General features: G+C 34.6%; 1 protein-coding gene across 2 annotated transcripts; it reads left to right on the plus strand.

Moving 5' to 3' along the window:
- Positions 1-1,922: 1,922 nt before the first annotated feature.
- On the plus strand, positions 1,923-11,794 carry LOC115830464 (protein FRG1B-like). 2 transcript variants are annotated; one of them, XM_030808945.1, is made up of 5 exons: positions 1,927-2,029; position 2,961; positions 7,016-7,116; positions 10,401-10,492; positions 11,471-11,794. In XM_030808945.1, the coding sequence occupies exons 1-5, from the start codon at positions 1,964-1,966 to the stop codon at positions 11,583-11,585; spliced, it is 375 nt and encodes a 124-aa protein (XP_030664805.1). In that variant the 5' UTR covers positions 1,927-1,963; the 3' UTR covers positions 11,586-11,794. The 2 variants fall into 2 exon arrangements, 1 of the variants encoding a protein (XP_030664805.1); XR_004029217.1 differs by lacking the exons at position 2,961; positions 7,016-7,116; positions 10,401-10,492; positions 11,471-11,794 and adding exons at positions 2,811-2,868; positions 4,766-4,880 and having other exon boundaries at positions 1,923-2,029.
- The last annotated feature ends 210 nt before the right edge of the window (positions 11,795-12,004 follow it).

Consider the following 12,004-nt stretch of genomic DNA (forward strand, 5'->3'; position numbering starts at 1 on the left):
CTGGATATTAATTCCTTATACTGTATGTAGTTTACAAATATTTTCTCCATTCTCTGGGTTTTGCCTTTTACTCTGTTGACAGTGGTTCTTAATGCACAAAAGTTTTTAATTGTGATAAAGTCCGGTTTGTCTATGTTTTCTTTTGTTGCCTGTGCCTTTGATGTTCTATACAAGAAATCACTGCCAAATTCATTGTCATGAAGCTTTTCCCATTTTCTTCTAAAAGTTTTCTAACTTTAGCTCTTACATTTAGGTCTTTGGTCTATTTTAAGTTACTTTTTTGTATTTGGTGTTAGGTAAGGGTCCAACCTCATTTTAGCTAAAGTTTTATGTATTTTAAAATTTATTATGGAAATCATGAAATGTTTAGTTGAATAGAAAATTTGGTGCAGTGGAATTAACTGAATCTTTAAAACCTTTTTATTATGGAAATATCCAAACTATTCCATACATAGAAGAATATAATGAGTCCCCCATGTGCCCAGGCCCCAGCATTAATTATCAATATTTTGCCAACTCGTTTGATTTACAGACACACACACACACACACACACATTTTTTCCTCGAAAATTTTAAGTAAAATCACAGATACTATGTCATTTTACCCATAAGTACGTAAATGTACATTTCTTAATGTGGTATGTCTTTCTGTCATCACCTGTTTTCTTCTTTATTTTTATACATTATACTGTGTCATTATCAGACCTTTTAAAATTAACAAGAATTCCTTAATATGTCATATCCAGTTAACGATTGACTCATTTCTACTCTAGCTAAAGTATAATTTAGGAGGAGGTTTGAGGACATTTTTTAACATTAAGATATAAACTTTTATAACAACTGCTTAAATAATTGTTCCTAGCGTCTAACATTTCTATTGGCAAATTGGAAATTAGTATACATAGACATAGATTCTGCTCATTTTACTTTCAATCTAAAATCATAGTTAAGATTACTGGCCAGGTGTGGTGGCTCACACCTGTAATCCCAGCACTTAGGGAGGCAGAGGCGGGTGGATCACGAGGTCAAGAGTTTGAGACCAGCCTGGCCAATGTGGTGAAACCCCGTCTCTACTAAAAATACAAACAAAATTATTCAGGCATGGTGGCAGGCGCCTGTAACCCCAGCTACTCGGGAAGCTGAGGCAGAGAATTGTTTGAACCCGGGAGGCGGACGTCGCAGTGAGCCGAGATCGCATCACTGCACTCCAGCCTGGGTGACAGAGCGAGTCTCTGTCTCAAAAAAGAAAAGATTGCTACGCTAGAAAGTCTTCCTTTAGGGGCATTTTTAAGAAACATTATGATAGGCATTGCCTCTGGAAAGCAGGCATGAATAGATGGCTGGGGTCCATCATGAGAGAGACCGTTCTCTACATATCACTTTGTACCTTCACATGTTGCCTTTTGTTTTGTTTTGGTCCTTTTTTGAGACAGGACCTTGCTGTGTCACTCAAGCTAACGTGCAGTGGCATGATCATAACTCACTATAACCTTGAACTCCTGGGCTCAAGTGATCCTCTTTCCCCAGCTCCCCGAGTAGCTGGGATTATAGGCATGCACCCCCATGCGTGGATATATGTTGCTATTTTGTGTTTTAAAAACCTAATTCTGACTGTGCTGGTAGTCGCATGAATCTGTGCACATACATGCAAACAAGTACATGTAAAACTGGTGAAATCTGAATAAGGTTCATGGATTATATCAATGTCAGTTTCCTGATTCTGACAGTGTATGATACTTATGCAAGATGTCATCATTGAGACAAAGTGAGTAAAGGATATGTGAGATCTTTGTATTATTTCTTACAACTGCAAAATAAAAAGTTTTTAAAACTAAATTATAATAAAAAAAGAACTGTTTCAAATCTAAAATATAAAGTTGAAATATTGATTTTATTTTTTTGGAATCTGGTGGACAGTAAAAAAACTTTGGTGAAATTTCAGGAACCATAGCCATTGAAATAGATGAGGGAACCTATATACATGCACTCGACAATGGTCTTTTTACCCTGGGAGCTCCACACAAAGAAGGTTTGTGTCTGGAAGGGAAAAGGCTGCCACAGGTGTAGATTTTAGGACATTCATTCATTTAGGCCAAACTCTTAACTAGTCTCAAACATTTTCCAAAGGAATGGAACCATTGCATTTGACTCTTCCATTTTTTTTAATTCCTTAATATTTACCAGCCATTGGCAAGTCCCTCTTCCTAATATAGGCATTTGAAAACATTCCGTATAGTTCCAGAAGAGTATCTTTGGAAATCAAAACAAGATGAATAATTAAAATAGTAAGTGGAAAGAAAAAAAGAAAACCTATTTGAGTCAAAATGTTTGAATTTCTTTTTTATTCAGACCTATTGCCAAAACTAATCTGGGTGCCTTTAACAATTTGAAGTTTCCTCATTTTCTTTAGCCCATTAGAGGAAGCACTAATGAGATATGAAGTAATTAGAAGATAAAAAGCAGTATCGTTTGGTAAGCAAAGCCGTCCCTTGAATAAATGAAAGCATTTAGCTTTTTAAATAAGTGCTTATTTATGACTATATTTTAAAACATAAAGAGAAGCTATCTCAAAAGTTATTAAATAAGCATTATATCACCCTGTCTTACTCAGTATATAAAATTAGCACTGTAGTTAAAAGAAGATAAAATAGACCTTGATTCCAAAGATACAGTATTACAGTGACATCAGTGTATGTGAATACTCTTACATTTAATTGCAGAAGAAAATAGCCACATTTTTTAAAGCAAAATAATGTCTTTATATTTATAGCGAATGTCAAATTTATTTTCAAATGTTTTTTCTCCAATAGTTGATGAGGGCCCTAGTCCTCCAGAGCAGTTTGCGGCTATCAAATGATCTGATTCCAGGTGAGCTTATGTTGTAATATAATTAGTAACCAGTTATTTTAAAAATTTAATTATATTCATTAAAAATTTTAGTATCTGTCTTAAGCCCACAGGGTGATTTTGATATAAAAAACAAAATAGCTTTTTTGAAAAATAGATTTTGTGATCTACTTTTAATGGGTTTCCTATCAATATATAATGCTAGGCTGGAAAAAAATATGTAAGTTAAAAAGTGAAGACTAATAATTTCACACACAGAATAAGATAGATTAAATAATAAATCAAATAGTACAAAACCTGGTTCACTGTTGCTATGATATTTAAACTCACTGTTTGGAAGTCCAAAGGCAAACAGGAAGACTAAAAAAAGGAACATTGTTGAAACCCTCAGAGAATGTTACAGAATCATAACGATCAAAAGAATATTTTTACTCACTATTTTTACAGTCATTTTATAAAGTAACCTTTTTTATTCTCATCTTGTGCAAAAGTATAGAATGATTCTTTGGGTAGAAGGTACTGAAAGTGAATTTACATATTTTAGTAATTGGTTACATCAATATGATAATGATTTCCGTTATATAATCATTAATGTATAAAGGAGTAAAAGTCAATTCTAGCATCCCAGGAGATTATCGGTAAGGTAAAAGATTAGAAATCATGATTTTAAAAAATCACATTTAGATGATTATTGCTGTACTTTCTTTGAAAGTCTGACAAGTATGGTGAAAGACGAAGAATAAAAGCAGAGGAAGAAAAAATTCAATAGTTTTAAACTGCTTTACAATTATAAACAAAAAAGGATTATAAAGAAAATTAACTGACAAATGAGGAACATATTTGCAACAATCTTAATAGGCAGTGAGTTCTTACCCTTCATATGTATCTTATATAGAATTCATAGCACTGAAGACCCCAGTAGAAAAATTGCGATCAGATCTCAATAGAAAAATGGACAAGGGAGATTACCAGATAATCTAAAAACTGAAAAGGAAAGGAAAAGAAAAACAATTGTTATTCTAGTTGACTACTAAAATGCAAATTTATAGGATACTGTTTTTTACATATCAGGTTTTCAAGTATTTTTTTTAAAGTCATAATGTTTAAAAAATCCGTGATACAAAACATAATCTGTTAATTTGAGGTAAGAATGTAAATGGAAGCAGCATTTTCTGGAAAACAGTTTGATGACATAAGAACTTTATACCCTTCGATCCAATTATTTCTAGGAATATTTTCTAAGGATAAAGCAGTTTTGTGTCAGAATAGATGTACATAGAACTATTTATAATAAGAGAAAAAGTTTTAGTAATTTATTATTGAAGTTTATAACTAAAGAGGTATAATTGAAGAATGATGAATTTTGAAAATATTTGTTATGTAATATATAAGGTACAATGTTTATATTAAAAAAGCACAATACAAAACTAAATTTAAAACTGCACTGTCCAACATGGCAGCAACTAGTCACATGTAGCTTTTTTTTTTTTTAAAGGCACAGAGTCTCACTCTGTCACCCAGGCTGGAGTGCAGTAGTGTGACTGTATCTCACTATAACCTCAAATTTCTAGGCTCAAGCAATCCTCCTGCGTCAGCCTCCCAAGTAGCTGGTATCACATGTGCACGCCACCATGCCCAGCTAATTTTTTAAATTTTTTGTAGAGATGGGGTCTCACTGTGTTGTCCAGGCTGATCTTGAACTTTTTGCCTCAAGCAATTATCCCATTGGCTTCCCAAAGCACAGAGATTACAGTAGTGAATCACCACTGAGTCACATGCAGCTTTTCAACACTTGGAATATTTCCAGTCTGAAATTTTAGATATGTACACACCCACACACATACACGTGTCCTGTTTTGATGTTCTATAATTAATTTTCTCTCAGTTTTTAACTTTTATCTATCTTATTAATGTACAGAATTGCCCTGAAATCTGGCTATGGAAAATATCTTGGTATAAATTCAGATGGATTTGTTGTTGGGCGTTCAGATGCAATTGGACCAAGAGAACAATGGGAACCAGCCTTTCAAAATTTAAGTGCTGTTATTGTTCATAAAAACTTCCTGTGGGTTTAACAGAAAGTCTGTAACAATCATAATATATTTAAAAAGAAAAAGTAGTATGCAATACTATAATACATTAAATTGCAATAAATCAATAAGAACATAGAGCCTTAAAGAGATCTCAAAATAGAGTGCAACAAAAATAGCATTAGTACTTTTGCCCACAATTATTTCTGTATACCCTTAGTGCCTAGATATGGATCTCATTTCTATTAAAGAACCAGTCAATTTTAGGTCTCAGAGTAGGAAAACAGAATAGTCCCTAAGTATCTTCTTTGTAGCAGAAATCATGGATGCTTTCAGAAACATTGGAGACTGTCAGCGAACAGTGGAGCTTGCTAAGACCAAGTTGTGACAATTTGTGCATAAAATAAATAATAATAGTTCATTGAAGTAAATTATCTCTAAAAGACTTTCAGTTCGTAAGCTTAAAATAGTGTACGAAAAGATAGTTTTAATATAAGAGAAAAAAGATACATACTAATTCTTAATTTTAGTAAGTAGACAGTTGTAGTATATGGATGTTTTGTTAAATCTTTGTTGATACAGAATACATAATTTCCTTTTTCTGTTTGTGTGAGAAGTAAAGATTGAACAAAAATATGTGAGTGCTAAACAGTCTTTAAAAAGTAGATAACTATATCAAAAACAGTAAGGACCAACGGGCAGCACGCAGAACAAGCAAATAGAAGATAAGCTCAGCCTGAGTAGCAGCTTTGGTAGTGTACACTAATGAATCGAAAATAGGAATTCAGAGTGTTTCCTAAGATGACAGATTAAACAAACATCCTCCCAGAAAGAGGTCATCACTTAGACTGATTTCTTCACCCCCTAGGATAAAATCTTAAGTCAGTGACTTGAAAACAATTTTGACCCAACCCATTGAGAAATGCATTTTTACACATTGCAGCCCAGCACACACGCATGTATAACTGAAGCAAGAGTTGTGCTTAACAATACCTATCCCTGTGTTATGCATCTTGATATTTCTTATTCTCTTTTACCCCTTCCTCTGTGTGTCTGTGTGTATTCCTTCCCCCACCCCCCATACCATTCAGGAAACACTACATTGAAACGCTACATTGATTTCATGACCCGCTAATGTTTTGCAACCCCTTTGAGATGATCCTACTAGTTATGATGAGATATTTGTAATAAAAATTACACCAGTAGAAAAGGCCAATATATCCTAAGGCCTCAGATGAGGACTTAGGTAGTACTAATAATACAACACTTTAGGAAAGTTCATTTCATTTTATTTTTAGGAAGGACACTGAGTTTCAAAAATTTTAATTTAAATGAAAGAGGGTCTTAAAACTCTATTGCAAAAAGGACTCAGCTGAATAATCTGTGGCATAGGTTTAAATCGTCTTGGACCACCCTGCCATGTTCCAGGGCTCACCAGGAGCCATCCAGATGAGAGACCACCCAGCCCTTGTGACCTTGAATAAGGAATTAAATCCATGTTATCAGCACTTTTTTAACTGGATGTGATATAAGGTTAACATATTTTGTAATCATTATATTTATAAATATTTTGTCTAAATGTTATGGTATTCCAAGTTTTCCAAAAGAATCAACCAAATACAAGTTATAAACATTATATTTATTAAGGGAGTTAAGCTAACCAAATTTATAACCCAGATTTAGATACACAAGAAAATCAGTCTTTAAAGTTTTGTTTAATAGAAAGCAGTGTAATATATCAAACATTAAAAAACTAAAAAAGTATATGAATATTTTTACACACAAAAGTCCCTCAGACACTGATTCTTAAATTCAAAACACCAAAGGCATTGTATATACCTTTTCATGTTTTCTAATTGTGAAGAAAATAAATTTTACTTAAAATGCTAATATTTGAATAAAGTCCTACTAGGAAGATACATTACAAATGTTTATTGTGGTAATCTTTGAATAGTAAAATGATAGGTGATTTTGGTTTCCTTTTCTATATGTTTTTGTATTATATTTTTCAGGTTTTTCTCTAAGTACTTTCCTTTGATTTTTAAATCAGGGAGGAAAAATTAATCCAGTCTAAACACTTAATATTTCTTCTACAAGAAGTATCCTCATGGCTATTTTGTTATTTTGTTTCACTTAAGGGAAAATGGCTTTACTGGCCTCAAATAGCTGCTTTATTAGATGCAATGAAGCAGGAGACATAGAATCAAAAAGTAAAACAGCAGGAGAAGAAATGATCAAGGTAATGATATTTTATACAGATAACTCCATTCACGCATGCGATGTGACTGTATCTCTTTAAAATGTTAAATTGTCATTTATTGTCACTTTAAAGATTTAGTTAATAGCTTTTTGTAATGTGGTGTTTCAAATAGACTCATTTTTAATTATAAATCCCGTAGTTGATGGCTCGTTTATACAATGTGGCAGAGAAATGAGTGCATCTAGGAGCTACCTTGCCATTATCTCCATGGATTAGTATCTTTTTCTGGTAGTTCCACATGCGCTCTTTAGGCTTTCATGTTCTTGTTTTCTGGTATTTTAAAATCTAATTTTTAAAATAGATAACATGTACACGTGGTCCAACATTTTCAAATAAAAACGTGAAGATATGTGCCTGCCATGCGTCCTACTCACCTGTGTCCCAGCTCCTGTTCCCCTTTCCCTTTCTTTTTATAGCCTCCTAAAATTTCTTTATAAACATATGAATATGTTTATAATTTTCAACTGTTTTACACTAAAGGTAGCCTCCTCTATAGTCTTCTAGACTTTGATTTTTCTTAAAATCATATCTTGGAGAGTTTTCTACTATTAGTTTAAATGTAGACAGTTTTCTCTTTTTCTTGCTTTTCCTCTCTTTCTCTTTTTTAACAGCCACATAATATTCCATTTTAGGGATGTACCTTAATTTATTTAGTCTCTTATAGATGGAAATTTAGGCTGTTGCCAGTTTTTGCTCTTATAAACAGTGCTGCAGTTCATAACATTGAATATGCATCAATTTGTAGATGTGCAGGTGGACCTGAAGATAAATTTCCAGAAGGAGAATTACCATGTCAGGGGTATATGCACTTGTATTTATGTAATGCTTGAGCTTCTGTGATGATAGTCACTTTATGAAACATAAAAAATCATAGCAGAACTTCTGGGGCCTTAGCCCTCACATTTTAAAAATATTTTTATTAATAGTACCAGTCTTCTTTGCATTAGGACAAACATTAATCACATAAAACATGATTTTTATTTTATTTTTAAAATTTGTGCGTGTCACTAAGCTGGAAATAAAAGTTCCTTATTCCATGCTAAATTCCCTCATCTATAGTCAGATGCGTTATCCATTGCACCACTGGCCTGTGCCCTCCCTAATCCTACTCTTTGTTTTACATCATTGTAAAAGTTACACAGACATCTTCATATCAAGGTGAAATTCTAAATAATACTGTTAATATAACCTAGATAAATCAATAGTTAATTGGAATTTGATGAAAACATTTAAGGATTTTTTAGACTCACAAAGGCCACTGATCTTTAATTATAAACATATACCAAGATGTGTTTGAAGAATAAATCCCCCCTTATCGACACATGGTTTTTCTGTTTCTTGGCATTCTGTCCCAGTACTGAGCATCCTGAACTTTGCTTTGTCTGTCTCTGTTGGGAATCACAGGTTGCATCCAGTCTGACCCAGATTTGCTCTGTAAGGCATTGTGGGTGCTGGAGTGGAAGGCTCTAAGAGGGGGGCAAATGCCTTTTCTAAAATGCCTTTCATTCTTATTAGAGCATAAAAATTTATGTTACATTTTTCTCTACTACCAGTGCAATTTAAAAGCATCTATCAAATCTCTGTACGTGCTTCATGTTAGATTTCCGGTCATATGTTTGATTTTCTTTCTAGAATAGTCTTGATTTCAAATAATTTCAAATCTAAAGCTCAAGCAATTTCAATCTAAAATGTAGGTATTTTCTTACAGAGAAGGGAAATGTTATATTTTTTCATTGCATGCACCCAGCACATGCGTTGTAGTCTTGAATTCCCATAATGCCCCTGTGAGGTGGATGTGAGCTCAGCGTTACAGACAAGAAGACAGCCTCTGACCCTCCTTACATCCTCGTGGTTTTTGTCAGTCAGTTCATGGAAATCACAGTGATTTCAAGGTGTGGTAAGACAGGATGTGTACCCAGGCCCAGCTGACTCCAGAGGCCACTCTCAATATTTCATAACACATTGCTTCTCAGGAAACAGGTCATTGGGGAAATGCAGATGGGTTTGTGACTTACATTTAATGTTTTTTACATTTTATTGTATCATGTTTAAATTATTTTGCATCTGGATATCACCACAAAAGTGTTATTGAAGGCAACACTTGCAAATATATGTGCAGTGCTTTGCACTTATACAAAGATACAAAGATACTTACACAAAGATTGCGTTTTTCACTATTTAAAGCAATTTTCAGACGAAATACAAAGTTTCTGGGTCTCTTTGGCTAGTCTAGTACCTGGAAGCTCTGAACAGTGATTATTTAGGACTCTTTTCCTTTACTGTTTAATTGCAGGCTCTCCTAATCTCTGTCAGCCCTTCACCTTTATGACCTTGCCTTATCTACCAGAACACAGCTCCCTCTTACTAAAGGTAGCCTTGTGTTACCTCTGTCAGCCCTTCACCTTTATGACCAGAACACAGATGCCTCTTACTAAAGGTAGCATTGTGTTACCTCTGTCAGCCCCTCACCTTTATGACCAGAACACAGATCCCTCTTACTAAAGGTAACATTATGTTACAGGCCCTAGCACGGAATGTTTTCAGGTCTGGGACCCCTTTAATCAAAACTGTCACAAAGATGTCATTGGCACAAACACGTTATTTATCATCACTTTCTAAGCAGCCCTGGAACTGGACTCTGGCCACAGAGATCCCTTAGGAGACATGAGTCCTTACCATTGCCAATTGCCTGTTCTGTGGGTGATCCTAATTGTTGAATGCAGATCAGTTAACTTACGACATGTGATAGTAAACATCTATCCAAACTTAGGAGGATATAAGAAGCTAGTAAAAGAGGTGGGTTCCAATTAATTAAAAACAAGTTGTGTAATGCTAAAAGTTTTAATACTTTGGTAATAGTCTGTGCAACATAAAATAGCTATTAAGCTTTCAGTCTGATCAAATGAACACTTGTCTACTAGGGATAATTTGGTCCTAGTGTATTCACTTGGAGGACAAAATTAAATTAGTTAATGATTGCTTTATTGCCAAGCAGGATCTGATGTGTAAAATGTTTCTGAAATAATTTTGTCTGTAGTGTTTCTGACACAAGGGCTTCGGAGGAAGCATGTGATAACACTTACTCATATAGATTATATGTATGAAGTAAAAACACATAGCCAGAACCTTTTTGTGAATATAGTTGCTCAGTTAATTTTTTCTTCTGCATAAGAAATCATCTCGAATGTTCTTATGTGATATGTAAAGTGGGGAAGATGGAAGATAAACATACAGCCCATTGGATTCTCTTTTCCAATATCTAGATTAGATCCTGTGCTGAAAGAGAAACCAAGAAAAAAGGTGACATTCCAGAAGAAGACAAAGGAAGTGTAAAACAATGTGAAATCAATTATGTGTATGTATTCTTTTCCTTTTAGACCTACAGATTTGACAGTGAAGTGCTTCTCAGAGTGCTTTCAAAATAAAGTACCAAATTAGCTGGGGATGGTGGTACATGCCTATAGGCCCAGCTACTCGGGAGGCTGAGACAGGAGGATTGAGCCCAGGAGTTCAAGGCTGCAGTGAGTTCTGATCACCACTGCATTCCAGCCTGGGTGGCAGAGCAAGACCCTGTCTGAAAAAATAAAACTGACAAGAAGATACAACACAATGTGGCTTCTAGGACAGAGCACAGAGTTAAATGCTTTTCTTTTCTTGAGGCTTCAGTTTTCCTAATCGTCCTACCAGCTCTCAAAGCTAGTCACTCGGGTTAGTCAATCTCTCTATTCATTCATAGAATGGGTGTGATGCCAGTCAAAGGCTGTGCTATGGCCAAGACACAGGGGACTCCAGCCAGTATGCCCTAATAGAAGTGGGGCCTTGTGCTACCCAGCCAATGAGTGGACCTCCTCGTGAGAGGTCACGAAGGTCATCTTTGTTGAAGAGCTCCAGCTTATTAAAAAAAAATACAATTAGACCTTTTTTTATTTTTTTCTCCCCCAAGACGGAGTCTTGCTCTGTCCCCCAGACTGGAGTGCAGTGGCATGATCTCGGCTCATCGTAACCTCTGCCTCCCAGGTTCATGTGATTCTCCTGCCTCAGCCTCCCGAGTAGCTGGGACTACAGGCACGCGCCACTATGCTTGGCTAATTTTTGTATTTTTGGTAGAGATGGGGTTTCACCATGTTGGCCAGGCTGTTCTCGAACTCCTGACCTCGAGTGATGTGCCTGCCTTGGCCTCCCAAAGTGCTGAGATTGCAGGCATGAGCCACTGCGCCTGGCCTACAATTAGACTTTTTTAATAAGTGAAAAATTAACAGTATTTAAAAATTTAATAGTAAATATGTATAATCAGACTTTGAGGTATTTTTCAATGAAGACATTTTCTTTGCAGAAAGAAATTTCAGAGCTTCCAAGACCACAAACTTAAAATAAGTAAAGAAGACAGTGAAATTCTTAAAAAGGCTCGGAAAGATGGATTTTTGCATGAGATGCTTCTGGATAGGTAGCTATTTATTTACTTATTTCCACTATTTTCAGTAGCCAATAGAAATGGCATGTAGAAAACCTACATTCTCTTAAATTACTGTAGTTTTCACATTTTTGTCTTTATTTCTAATTTATGAGTGTGGCAATATTACCTAGAGAGGACATCATAACTTTGGGAAAAGACTGTCAAGAAAGAATATCTAAAAATTATAACTGATTCTAAGTATATACTTTAAGAAATGCAGATTTGACTGTATCTACTTCATAAATTTATCATTATCTTTTTATAAGTATTAGAACCAGAGTTAGAAAGAAGCAGTTTGGCTAATATAAAAATTATGTGGATTCTGTTAGAGTAGTTCAGGTTCCTTAAAATAAGAATAGATCAACTAAAAAACTAAGTATAAAAGCTAAACAAGTGAAATTGAAGCAGTTTTAT

This window comes from Nomascus leucogenys, unplaced genomic scaffold, assembly GCF_006542625.1.
Source record: "Nomascus leucogenys isolate Asia unplaced genomic scaffold, Asia_NLE_v1 001002F_61240_qpd_obj, whole genome shotgun sequence".
In the NCBI taxonomy this organism is placed as follows: Eukaryota; Metazoa; Chordata; class Mammalia; order Primates; family Hylobatidae; genus Nomascus; species Nomascus leucogenys.